Source organism: Molossus molossus, unplaced genomic scaffold (assembly GCF_014108415.1).
Source record: "Molossus molossus isolate mMolMol1 unplaced genomic scaffold, mMolMol1.p scaffold_m16_p_4, whole genome shotgun sequence".
Lineage (NCBI taxonomy): Eukaryota > Metazoa > Chordata > Mammalia > Chiroptera > Molossidae > Molossus > Molossus molossus.
The window spans coordinates 30,832,506-30,846,863 of NW_023425377.1; the positions used below are offsets into that span (position 1 = coordinate 30,832,506).

General features: G+C 44.1%; 1 protein-coding gene across 4 annotated transcripts in view; it reads right to left on the bottom strand.

The window, feature by feature from the left end:
* Positions 1-13,299, bottom strand: part of ARHGAP26 (Rho GTPase activating protein 26) — a 443,756-nt gene extending 430,457 nt beyond the window's left edge. For all 4 annotated transcript variants that reach the window (XM_036281726.1, XM_036281724.1, XM_036281728.1 and 1 more), the window contains exon 1: positions 12,786-13,299. In XM_036281726.1, coding sequence (XP_036137619.1) covers positions 12,786-12,939 — 154 coding nt within the window. In that variant the 5' untranslated portion in view covers positions 12,940-13,299. The remainder of the gene's footprint in view (positions 1-12,785) is intronic.
* Between the last annotated feature and the right edge of the window lie 1,059 nt (positions 13,300-14,358).

The following is a 14,358-nucleotide window of genomic DNA, read 5'->3' on the forward strand; positions in this document are numbered from 1 at the left end:
GCCATTGCCTCCTATTCAACCTGTCAGAACAGCTTCCTAAGAGGTCTCCTTGCTGCCATTCTTATCCCACTATACCTATTCTCCACAAACCAGCCCATGATCTCTTAAAAACACAGTAGGTTCATGTCACAACTTCCCATGGCTGCCCATCACACTTAGAATGAAACCCAGAGTCCTTTCTGGGACTGAAGACCCCCATAACCTGGCTCCTGGCCTCCCTCTCTGTTCATTTGCCACCACTACTCCAACCACAATGGCCTTCCTGCCGATCCTCAAACATTCCATGCAGTCTCCCTCCTCGAGACTTTACACCTGTTACTGCCATCCTAAAAGTCCAGGGCTTGAAGGACATGGTAAGAGCAGAGTACGGCTCCATACTTGTTAATGAAAGCCTTCCTTTGACTACAAGAAATACATTATTTGAAACAGACTGTATTATAAGTAAAAAATTAAAACTAGGGTCACAAATTTAAAGTTAAAAAAAAAACACCTTCATTGTTAGCTTTATATGGGCATCCCTCCCTTGGCTAACATTTATTATTTATTTTCTTTCTTTCTTTTTTTTTTTTAATCCTCACCCAAGGACATTTTCCCATTTTTTGTTCAGATAGAGTGGGAGGGAGAGAGAGACAGAGAGAGAGAGAAACATCAACATGAAAGGGACACATCAAGTGGCTGCCACCCACACAACCCAACCAGGGCCGGGGACAAACTGCAACCAAGGTACGTGCCCTTAGCAGGAACCAAACCCGGGTCTCTTTGGACCGCAGGCCGATGCTCTAACCACTAAACCAAACCAGCCAGGGCTATTATTTATTTTCTTTATTGATTTTAGACAGAGGAAGAAAGAAGGAGAGAGAGATAGAAACATCAACGAGAGAGAACATCAATTGGCCACCTCCTGCATGCCTCCCACTGGGGATTTGGTCCACAACTTGGGCATGTGCCCTGACTGGGAATCAAACCAGCAACCTCTTGGTGCATGGGTCGATGCTCAACCACTGAGCCACACCGGCCGGGCACCTTGGCTAACTTTTAAAAATGCAATGGCCTTGCCCTGGCCGGTTTGGCTCAGCGGTTAGAGCGTTGGCCTGAGGTCTGGAGAGAGTCGGGTTCGGTTCCCGCTAAGGGCACGTACCTCGGTTGCAGTTTGTCCCCGGCCCTGGTTGGGTTGTGTGGGTGGCAGCCACTCGATGTGTCCCTTTCACGTCGATGTCTCTCTCTCTCTCTCTCTCTCTCTCTCTCTCTCTCTCTCTCTCCCTTTCACTCTATCTGAACAAAATATCGAAAAATGTCCTTGGGTGAGGATAAAAAAAATAAATAAAAATAAAAATGCAATGGCCTTGACAGGATAACAAAGTCACCTTCATGGGTTGCTTTCCCCAATAAGCTCAGTGTTAGCAACAGTTCCTCCCTGACCCATTCTTCTTTTGTCAACTCATAGACTTTGTGATAATTAGCTTACACTGGCCAGAATTAGGATAACCAGCCTGGGGCCTCTACCCAGAGGCCTAACTAGAGCAGAAACTTGAACTTCAGGTTCCTAAGAACCACCTTCCTAAGCCCTGGAATCCCAAAACTGACCAGTCAAATGAATCTGAGGGTTGAAACAAATGGAAGTATAAAGTCCCCAAATGAGGACAAATGAAGAATATAAACTGAATACTGTTCACTGAACCATCAAAAGTTGTATGAAACAATGGAGTGGGGGAGGGGGTATCCAAGATATAAAATAATGCCCAACAAAAAGATATGAATAGACATATCTTTCAGCAAAGAAAATGCACCAATGGCCCTGGCCTGCGTGGCTCCATTGGTTGGACGTCATCCCATGCACCAAAAGGTTGCTGGTTTGATTCCCGCTCACGGCACATGCCTGGGTGGCAGCTCAATTCCAGGTAAGAGGCATACAGGATTGATGTTGTGCTCTCACATCCATGTTTCTCTCTTCTCTCTTCCTTTCTCTAAAAGTCAATGAACTATTCTTTAAAAAAAAAAAAACAAAAAACACACCAATGGCTAATAAGCACATGAAAAGATGCTCAACACATTAATCATCAGAAAAACGCAAAAACCAGAATGAGATACCACTTTATACCCACTAGGATTACTACAATCAAAAAGACAGACAAAGCCCTGGCCGGTTTGGCTCAGCAGTTAGAGCATCAGCCCGCAGTTCAGAGAGACCAGGGTTTGGTTCTCGCTAAGAGCCTGTGCCTCAGTTGCAATTTATTCCTGGCCCCGGCTGGGATTGTATGGGTGGCAGCCAGTCAGTGTGTCTCTCTCACATCGATGTTTCTCTCTCTCTCTCTTCCTCCCTCTCTCCCTCCCGTTCTGAAGATAAATGGAGGGAAAAAAATGTCCTTGGGTGAGGATAAAAAAAAAAAAAAAAAAAGACAAGCCCGGCCAGTGTGGCTCAGTGGTTGAGCGTGGACCCACGTACCAAGAGAATGCCAGTTCAATTCCCGGTCAGGGCACATGCCCAGGTTGTGGGCCCAGTCCCAGCAGGAGCAGTGCAGGAGGCAGCCAACTGATGTTCTTTCTCATCGATGTTTCTCTCTCTCTCCCTCTCCCTTCTTTTCTCTCTAAAATAAAATAAAAAAAAGACAGACAAGAACAAGTGTTGGAGATGACGTGGAGAAACTGGAACCCTCGTACTGGTGGGAATTTAAAATGATGCTTCTGCTATGGAAAACAGTTTTGTAGGTCTTGTTTTTAATTAAACATATATTAACTATACAACCTAGTAATTCCACTCTTAGTAAGAAGTGAAATATGAAAACATATTTGCATGTATGCAAATATTCATTGTAATATTATTCATAACAGCCAAAAACTAAAAACAACCCAAATGTCCATCAGCGGGTGAATGGATAAACAAAGCAAGTTTTACAAAATGGAGTACTCTTCAGTGATAAAAAGAAACCACTGATACATGCTATAACATGGATGAATCTAAAAAACATTATGCTATGCTAAGTGAAAGAACTCCGAGGCAAAAGACCACATACAATATGACTCACTTTAGCTTGAATTTTCAGAAAAGACAAACGAATTGATACATTTAGACTATCTAACTTGTCCAAGTATTCCCTCTGAGGATCTCCTGAGATTAGACTTAATCCATTGTCCCATTCATTCATTTATTTAAATATTTATTAAGCACCAACCAAGTACCAGGGGCTCTGCCAGGCCTGGGGAGACAGTGGAAGGCAAGACACTCAGAGAAAGGCTCTCATGGGTCTTATATCAAGTTAGAGGAGCCAGACAAAAATAAGTCAACATAAAAGTCAGCAAAATAACCTGAGCTGTCAATAATGCATGAAGAAAATACAACTGGAGGATATGGTTGACACTGACCAGCAGAGTGGGGCCAGGGTTCCAGGCAATCTTGGGAGGCCTGCCTGAGGACATCTCTGATGGAGGATGAAATGAGAAGCAGTCAACTGTGCAAAGGAAGGTCTAGAGCTGAGTCTTCCAAGGGAAGAGCAAATGCAAATGCCCTGGGGTATTCCGTGCTCTGTCCAAGGAATAAAAAAGTGATAGTATTGCCAGAACATGCTATGGAGTCTGTGAATGTGAGCTATCACTCCTGTGGTTGTGGTACGTTACACAGCAAACAGAATTCATCAATTGACTTTCAGTTCATCAAGAAGGTGATTATCCAGGTGGGCCTAATCTAATTACAGAAGCCCTTTAAAATCAGGGAGTTTTCGCTGGCCCTTGACAAAAAAGGAAATCAGAGGCTCAAGTGAACATTCAAAAGAGCTCAGAGGGCTCTTGCTGGCTTTAAAGATGGAGGAGCCACATGAAAAGGAACGTGCTGTCTCTTAAAAACAGACAGTGGCCCCTGTTGACAGCCAGGAAGAGAATGGAGATCTGGGACAAGCCACCAGGAAATGAATCCTGTGGACAACTGAAATGAGTTAGATGGAAGATTCTCACCCAGAGCCTCCAGATAAAAGCTGACACCACGATTTCAGCCTCTTGAGACCCAGAGCAGAAATAGTACCTCCATGGCTGGATTTCTGACCTGTAGAACCAGGATTAATAAATCCATGCTGTTTCATGCTTCACAAAAGCAAAATATTAAGTAAATTAGTAGCTGTCTGAGGCTTGAAGTGAGAATGGAGAGTACCTTTTTGGGGTGATACAAATGTTCTAAAACTGGATTGGGGTACTGGTTGCAGAACTCTATAAAACCACTGAATTATACAATTAAAACTAGTGAAATAATTCAATAAAGCTTTTTGTTTTGTTTTTTAAAACTCCCTGAAAATACGGTGAAGTGAAACAAATGGCTTGAGAGAGACACCCATGATAAATCGATATGTCAATACAGAGTGTGAGTGACCATTCTGAAGGGGCAGGGAAGATGGGGAGGAAAAAAATATCTTTTTATAAATTTAAAGGAGAAAAAATAGTCTTTTATTTTTTTAATCCTCACCTGAAGATTATGTTTTTCATTGATTCTTGAGAGAGAGAAAGGGAGAGAGAAAGAGAAACATCAATGTGAGAGAGAAACATCAATTGGTTGCCTACCATACACACCCCAACTGGGGATCGGACCCACAACCTGGGTATGTGCCCTGACCAGGAATGGAACCCGCGACCCTTTGGTGCATAGGACGATGCTCTAACCAACTGAGCCATACACCAGCCAGGGAAGAACAGTGTTTCTTTTTGTTTATACTCACACGAGGATATTTTTTCCATTGCTTTTTAGAGAAAGTAGAAGGGAAAAAGGGAGGGAGTGGGAGGAGGAGAAGAGGGAGGGGAGGGAGAGAGAGAGAGAGAGAGAAAGAGACATTGATGTGAGAGAGATACATCGACTGGTTGCCTCCTGCAAGCACCCAACTGGGGCCAGGGATCAAACCTGCAACCCAGGTACATGCTCTTGACCAGGAATCAAACCCACAACCCTCTGGTGTATGGATCGATGCTCTAACCATTAAGTCATGCCAGCCAGGGCAAGAACAGTCTTTCTTAATGATAGGTATTGATAATTAAAACTCAGCAAATAAGATATTCAACCATAAAAAGGAATAAAATTATGACACGATATGAATGAACCTTGAAAACATTAGACTAAGTGAAATAAACCAGACACAAAAGGAAAAATACTGGATTATTCCACTAATATGAGGTATTTGAGGTTTACAAGGTACTAGGGGGAACAAATAATTGGGAGTTGTTGTTTAATGAGTATAGAGTTTCAGTTTGGGATGACAAAAAAGTTCTGGAAAGAGACAGTACTGATGGTTACACAACACTGTAAATGTACTTAATGCCACTGAATTTTACACTTAAAAATGGTTTAAGTGGTAAATTTTGTATTATGTATATTTTCCCATAGGGGGTGGGGAAAAACTCAGCAATAAGAAAACTAAAACAACCTAATTTAAAAATGGGAAAAGGTCTGAATAGACACCTCACCAAAGACGATATACATATGGCAAATAAGCATATAAAAAGATGCTCAACATCCTGTTATCAGGAAATTACAAATTTAAAAAAACAATGAGATGCCACTACATGCCTATTAAAATGGCTGAATCTAAAATACGGACAACACCAAATGTGGCTGAGGATGTGCAGCAACAGGAATCTCACCCATTGTTGGTGAGGATGTCAAATGGTACAGCCACTTTGGAAGACGGTTTGGTGGTTTCTTACAAAACCAGACATACTCATTACCATATGATCCAGCAATTAACGCTCCTTAGAATTTACCCAAATGAGCTGAAAGCTCATGTCCACACAAGAACCTGCACAGAAATGTGTATATCAGCTTTACTCATAATTGCTAAAACTTGAAAATATCCAAGATGTACTTCTATAGATGAATGGATGCATTCATGTGGTACATACAGACAATGGAAAGTTGATCAGTGATAAAAAGAAATGAGCTACCAAGTCACAAAACAAATGGAGGAAACTTAAGTGCTTATTGCTAAATGAAACAAGCCAATCTGAAAAGGCTACATACTGTATGATTCCAACTATTTGACATTCTGGAAAAGGCAAAACTATTTGACATTCTGGAAACAGTAAAAAAATCAACAGTTGTCAAGGATGGGGTGCAGAAGATGATTAAGTGAAGCACGTGATTTTAGGGCAATTAAACTATTTTGTATGATACTGTAATGTCCCAACCCACAGAATGTACAACACAAAGAGTGAGCCCTAATGTAATCTATGGACTTTACTTAATAACATCAACAACTGTCATTAAGAAAGACTGTTCTAACCCTGGCTGGCATGGCTCACTACTTCAATATGTTAATAATAGGAAAGGGTGTGAGGGACTATATGGGAACTCTCTATACTTTCCACTCAATTGTTCTAGAAACCTAAAATTGCTCTAAAAATAAAGTCTATTAATTAGTTTTTAAAAGGAGGAGGAGGAGAGCTCAAGTCTTAGTCAGTGGGTTGAGAACTACAGATTAGATGCAATTCAATCAAGAGCAGAATGCATTACAGTAGAAGGACTTTTTTTTTAAAGCCAGTATTACATAAAAACTGCAAAATCTTATTTGGATTTACTTTGCTATTGTTTATATTTATATGAGTAATACTCCAAATGTCAGTATTGCAAATTATCACCATTTACAAATAATCAGGAAGTTCCTTTATTTTTTTTCCTTTCATTTGCAAGTTGTTAAAGTAAAGCAAAGGAACTGGGGAAAATGTTTTGCTAACTCCATACCTATTTGTTCCTTTAGAATTTTGTGAGTAATAGAATTACTCCTAAACAAAGAAGGCTGGCACTGAACATCCTTTGAGAGTTTACGCCATTCAAGAAGGGTTCATCTCACTATTGCAAAAAGCCTGTATCAATCCTTAAAAAGTACAAAAAGATGACATGCTTTAAAGCACTTGACTCTTTATGTCAATTTTTTTACTCTTTTTTTAATGAACAAAGAGGATGAACCATTGATCTTACCAAATCAGACCCAGGAACAGGTTTTTTACCTCCCTGTTCAGGTTTTTTACCCCTTGTTATATTTTACCCAATTGAAATATAATCACTTCCAGTTATAAACAAAGTAAGTCATGGGGATATAATGTATAGCATGGTGACTAAGTTAATAATACTGTCAAGTTGCTAAGAGAGTAAATCTTAAAAGTTTCATCACAAAAAAAAAAATATTGTAACTGTGGAGACAGAGTTAAGTAGACTCACCATGGTGATCACCTCACAATATATACAAATATCAAATCATTATGTTGTATAACTAAAACTAATATGTCAATTATATCACAATAAAAATTTTAATTAAAAAATAAATGAATGCTATAAAAGAGAAACTCTATTGTTTTACAAAGCCAACAGATAGTCAGAAACCCTCATTTGCCCTTCTGGCCTACAGTGAATGGTTCCTTAATCCAATGGTGGACTGAGAAACACAAAACTTCAGAGCACAATACAAAGTATCAGCTATTCTTTACTACTCAGGACTCAGAGTCTGAAAACTGGGGTGGGACAATATTCTCATTCAATCTAGCACCTGCTGCATGTTTCTCCTTTCTAAAGTCTAGCTCTACAAAGCATTTGCATCTTCACTGCCAGCGTGTTTACTGAAGCCCCAGAGAGTCATGTTCAAGAGAAGGCCCTGTAGTCTACTGCCAGGTTCAAAACTTGGTTGTACAACTTCCTAACTGTGTGACCTTAGACATGTTATCCCAACTATAAAATGCAGAAAAATAAGAGTATTCATCTCACAGGATGGTGATAGGACTAATGAGACAATGTGTGCACTTTGCATAGAGCTGGGCACTTTGTATGTGCTCAATAAACAAGGGCTGCTGGCATTCTTATTAGACTACTTTCAGTTAAATTCACTGTGGTTGCCTTGGGGATGTGATGCAGGCCAGAGATCTCAGAATTATTACCTGCCAAGAATGCAATGGGAAACGTGTGTCTTCTCCAAAACATCTCATGTAAACTATGGGCTCAACTAGAGAAATATAAATACATTCACTTCGTTTTGTTAAGAGAAAGAAAAGAAAAAAAAATAGTGTTACCCAGAAGAACACCTACCCAAATATAAGGCTTTATTCAGTATCACACACCCTGCCCCAACTTGACTGAAGGCTTGCTGAGAGAAGGGGCTAGATTCTTAGTCTTGTTTTGGTAATCTCTTTTGCATCCATCAAAGTACCATAAACTAGAACAAAGCCATTTCCCTCGCGTGGGTTGGAAACACAAAGACACACGGGTTTTTCTGGGCCCTGGGACACAGTTTACTCTTTGGGACCTCACCTCTACTTAAATCCCCCTGAAGAAGAGAGAGCAACTTACAGAATTCCAATCAGGAACTCTATGCCTAAAGCTGGTCACCCACCACTATCTAGAAAAAAACTATTTAAATTGCACTTCTGATGTCCAAAATAGGCCAATCTAGAGAAACAGAAATTAGATTAGTGGTTGACTAGGGAATGGGGAGGTGAAGTTGGGAAAAAAAAAAAAAGAATGACTGCTAATGGAAATGGGATTTCTTTTGAGGGTGATGAAAATGTTCTTAGGTTGACTGAGGTGATGATCACACAACACTGAATGTTCTAAAAACCATGGAATTGGATGTTTTATACGGGTAAACTGTTTGGTATAGTGAATTATATTTCAATAAAGTTGATCATTTAAAATTTGCATTTCTGCCTCACCTTAGACTATGAGAATAAGGATACCTCACTCTGCCTCAGAGAGAAGTCAAATTTAAAGTGGCATATCCCCAGGAACAAGTTTATAAACCAACCGTCAAGATGGAAAGGAACAGTTTCTAAAAAAACCCTCATCACCCCTCAAAACCAACAGCCTGATTCACTTTCATTTCTATGAAACCACATTTGTTTTGCCATTGACTCCATGAGACAGCCAGACCTGAAGTCCAATGCATTCTGCAAGCTTTTCCCATAAGGCAGAGAGAGGCAGCTAGTCCAGCCACTGAGGCTGGAAGTTAATCTAGCAAGAAGAGTAAAGTTTAAGCTGCCAGAATGCTATTAGGAACAGCAAAGATGTTAGCAGACTTACTTATTTTTTTTTCTTTTTAACTTGTGTTGCTTTTTTTTTTTTTTTTTTTTTTGGCATAACCATGACTTTATACAAACATTACCAGGCTTCTTCACACCAAGAGGTAATACATACACAACTGTGTAAGTTACCAATAACTGGCATGAAGGAAGGAGGGGACTAACTTCTTACACCCAAACCAAAATTACCCTTCCCCTCTGAAGTGACTTTTGCTCCAAGTTTTGACAACCCTGAATGCTGGAAGATGATAACAACTACCATTAATTGAGCAGTGCTATGCACCAGGCTCAAGTTCACATATTTTCTTTATACACACTGTTTCATTTAGATCTCAAGGAGGTGAGTGTGACTATTCTCATATTACATAGGAGGAGCTCAGGCTTAGTGACTTGCTCAGAGTCAGCCTGTATGTTAATGGACAAGATTTGAACCCAGGAAATCCTAACACTCATAATTCTATATAAGTCAAATTCATCTCAACCCTCTATTGTCGAGAGAGAGAGAGAGAGAGAGAGAGAGAGAGAGAGAGAGAGAGAAACAGAATCCTCTTCACTGAGACACCAATCAGGACAAGGAAAGTGTCCTGGGCAAATAAGTGCCCACAGAAAAGGCACTTACTCAGCACAAGAAAAGTGATTGGGAGTCTCAAAGGCACTACTGTGCATCAAATGAAAACTATCTCCAAAACCAGGCTTTTTAATTTTATTTTATTTTAATCCTCACCTGAGGATTTATTTCCATTGATTTTAGATAGAGTGGGAGAGAGAGAGAAAGAGAAACATCGATGTCAGACATTGATTGGTTGCCTCCTGCACAACCCTGACCATGGCTGGGACCAAACCTGGAACCAAGGTACGTGCCCTTGACCAGGAATCAAACCCTCAACTCTTCAGTCTGAGGGCCAATGCTCTAACTGCTGAGCTAAACTGGCCAGGGTCAAAACCAGGATTTGTTTTTGAATGCAGGTCCCAAATATTTTGTAGCTTGTCTTCTATGTGTCCAGACAAGAAGGCTGAACTCCAGGCAAAGACTTCAAGGGGTTTTATTTTTATGGAGTCCATTGTGTTTATCAAGAGACAACTGACCTAGAGGACGGGTTTGCTTCAGAATTAAGTACACAGGCTTTGGAATCAGACAACTTGGATTTAAATATATTAATTGCTGTGTCGCCTTAGGCAGGTTACCAACCTCTCTGATCTTCAGTTCCTCATTCATAAAAGTAGAAGTAGTAATAACAAGCTGAATTTTGGCAATCCCTGGAGGCCAGCTTTATTGCCTCATACTAACACTCAAATAAATCCTAAACCCAAAGATCTGTAAATAGTAATTATAAAGTAAAGCCATAAAGTTTTAGAGCTAAAAGAGGCTGTAAATCATCTAAACCACGTAACTTATGTAATTATGTATTTATTTTTATAACACTGACTTTAAGTTTTACAGTAGTGATAAATATCATCAAAAGAAAGACAATACACAAATACTAATAGAGTAGTAGTATACAATGTAGCAAGCACCTAATGATAACAGAATGCCTTTAGTCTGGGAAATAGTGATCCATTGATTTCATTCTCTTTATTTTAAGAGGTCACATGACCTGTTCAGGTAGTAGTTAGTAGTTGTGGAAAAAGAGTATAGTTTGCAGTAGAGCTGCACATACAGGGATTAGAACACCTAGTTTCGTGTCTTTCCCCCAAGTTACAGGGCTGGTCCATTCCAACAGACAACTTTAGTAACTCATAAACTCTATCACTGCATTGTTTCTTCCTACCCAAATAATTCTTACTGCCTCCCCAATAAAATTGTAGCAGGCAAATAAACTACCAGTTAGTGCATGCACCCTCTTCTGATTCAAGGCCAACACAAAATGCAAGTCCTAGTTCCAGAAGGCTTGGTCCATAGGGTCCATTCTGGGCAAGTGGGATGGGGCAGGATTAAGAGCTCTGCATCATCAGCAAGAACTCCATCTCCAGCACAGACCAAGGCGGTTCAAAACTAAGCCCTGCTGCTAGTGTGGCTCTGGGCTAGTGATTCCCTCAAGCCTGGTTTCTCATTTGTAAAAAGGATAACAGCACATGAGATCATTCAAGTGAAGCAGTGCCTGGCATGGATTGAGTCCCTGTAGATCGTGGGGCAGAATATTCACTGCTATACCCTCCATGCCCAGGGCAGCACCCAGCACACAGCAGGCACAGCACTGAAATGATCACTGAATAAAGCAGAGGCCTGATTAAAGCAGGACTGAGATTTAATCAAAATCCGTGGGCCCAGTCTTTAAATGGGCTCCTACCTTACTACAAACCAGGGGTCAAGTATTCGCTGAACCCAGGATGGCCCTGATCATTGACAAAGGAAGAATCTGTTCACATGCTTCAGGTCAGTCTTCAGCCTCTGAGGAGCCTCATCACATCACAGTTCTATGTTTATTACACCCCAAAATACTGGCACCTGCTGCCCTGGGGTTCCATTATCTCCCTCTTCATTTTTAGAAACAACAGGCTCACAAAATGACATCTCAGGCACCTGACTTCTGTAAGTCTCCTTTAAAGAAGCCTGGGGAAAATTCTCACAGCTAGGTCCTTAATCTGCAAACTCAACCTTTCTTAACTGAAGGGTGTCACCTATTAAAAAATCCATCATAGAGACAAGAAAAGTGAAGTTAAAGACAATTCCACTCTCTGCCTTCACATTATTCTTGATTCTCAGAACTAAATATGTACTGAAAAGGCACCAAAAAGGACCTCGCAGTTCTAGGTGCTCATCCCCAGACCACTCTGGCCGGAAGGAGAAACTCTCTGGCTCGGCAAAAAGTCAAGGGAAAATCATACACAGAATGCAAATGTCATTTCTCCCCTGCCAAAAGGAAACAAGTAAAAATGGTTTCACAAAAGGTTCCAGAATCCTGAAGGATTCTCTTTTCTGGTCGAGGACCAAGGACATTCCTTCTCAGACCTTTGCGTTTTCAAGGATAGCAGGAGAGGTAAAAAGAAAGCGAGGGAGCGGGAGAGGGAAAGAGTCAGGATATGTTCGTTCTATTTTTAAGCCCTCGCCCACGGTTTGGAGTAAAGGAACACTCGGGCTCTGTAGCCCCACCCCTATCACCTTCTGCTAAACACAGAATCAGGACCTGCATACGTACATGGTTCCGACTCTAGATTCGGGGGTACTGGCTGCCAATACTCCAAAGAATCCTGGGCTAAGCAACCATTCCACCCAGCCTTTCTCCTGTGCCTTTCGGAAAACCCGGCGGCCCCGAGCGGACCAAAGCTGCGTGCAGGGAGCGAAGCCGGCACAGCGCCTTCTCCTGAGAGGAGGCAGCGCCCGGCTGACAGGGCGCGCTCCATTCCCACGGCTGGGCGCCCAGGCGTGAGCAACTCTTCCTCAAGGGGCCGGAGTGGTGGACGAGATGGGGTTTCCCAACAGGCTGCGGCGCTCCAGGCACTCCAGTCCCACTTCCGGGACACCTGTGTGCCGCGCACCTCCACCCCGGGTGCCCCAGAGCACCACTTGCGCTCGGTCTCCTCCCGGCCATTCCAGAACGCGAACCGCTGGGCGATGGGTCTCCTTCCTCGGCGGATTGCGGTGGCTCGCCCATTTTACGTACCCTTCCCGCCTCACTCACGGGCATCTACGCCCGTCCCTCAGCGCCCCAGGGAAAGAAAACCAGCCCGGCGCACGGACGCCCAGGGCGGAGCGCGCCCGGCGGCCCCTCCCGCTCCGGGACTTCATCCCCTCCGAGCTCGGGGGCACTCACTCTTGAGAGCACTGATGAGGGACTTCCCGTCCTTGATGAGCTCCTTGATGAATTTGTTGGTCTTGTCCAGCTCTGCTTCGTGCGACTTGAGCGTCTCTCGGAAGTGCGGGCTGTCCAGGCAGCAGTCGCTGAATTCCAGCGCCGGGAGCCCCATGGTGCCCGAGGCGCCCAGCTGAGGGGGCACACCTCCCCGGGAGTCCTTGCGGCCCGCAGCTCCCCCGAGCACGCACGCAGTTAGACCCCGACTGGCACCCCCGACGGCCGCCGGCTCCACAGGTGTGGCTCCGGCTCGCCCTCCGCGCGCTGTCCGCCTGCACGCAAGATTCCCGAACCCAGCCGGCGTCCGGCTGCTACAGCACGCTAAGGAGCGGCAGGCGAGCAGGAAGCGCAGCGGCGGATCTGCAACGGCGCCGGGAAGCGAACGAGCTGGCGAGCTACTGAGGGCACCGCCTCCCCGCCTCCTTGGCTTCTTAGCTCTCCGGCAGCCGCAAGCGCCCTCTCACAGCAGCCTCAGCCGCCCCGGCGGCGTCTGGGTCGCTCGAACCTGCTAGCGATGACCTAATCCCAGCCGGACCAATCAGTACGCCCGTCTCAGCCCGACCCCCCGGCCTGCCGCGGACGCCCGGCCCTTCCGCGGCCTTAACCCAACCAGCGGGGCCTGGAGGCGGGGCCTGAGGCAGAGGGCGGGGCCGCTTTACCGCCTAAGGCTGCAGCGCAAGCTCCACCCCACCCGCCCGCGCTGTGTTGCAGACCCCTAACCTTGGGGGTAATCGCTGAGGTGCATGGGCCCCTGCCACCCAGAATCTCGCCCGCCTGCTGTGGTCCGGGTCCAAGCCCGAGGTGGTGCGTATTCGGGTCTGGGGAGCGGAGGAGCCTAGTACGAAAAAACTGGGAATTAGGGATGCAGTGTCCCTCTTCCCGCCCTGCATTGCTAGACATTCGAGTTTGCATTCAAAATGCAGCCTTGGCCCCCGGAGAACCCCGAGTGCATCGAGGAGGCACACCCTCCTACTTGCAGTCAGGCAGAAAATATTTGCATCTTAAAATTACCAGCTCTTCTTCCCTGCAGCCTTCCCGCCCCCTACAGTCCGTGCCCGTCACGGCGACTCCTGCTCAAAACCCGCCCACGGCTGCCCCCAGCGAAGGATTTAATGTCCTTAGGAGAATTTCAGCCGCCTGTTGTTTTCCTGCAAGCCATCTAACACAATTTTACATAATAACGCCCACAACCTGTCGTCCTTCGCTACACGGTGAGCTTCAAGAAGGAAGGACCACCGCAGTTTTCTGGTGCGCTGCGGCATCCCCAACACCTAGAACAGTGGCTGGCATTTAATAACAGATGTTGGGCGCTTACCATGTGCTAAGTGTGCTACGGTGATTGATAAATATTTGTGGAATAAATGAATGGATCCTTTCAGGTGCCCTTCTCCACTTCTCACACCCAATGCCTCTCCCGTTGTCCCTGGGATCCACCATAGAAATGAATTCAGGTAGCTCATTCACTGCACTTGTCAGGCGGAATCTCACAGTGTCTAGTGCTGAATCGTGACCTCCCAGAGACTAGGTGCTGTTC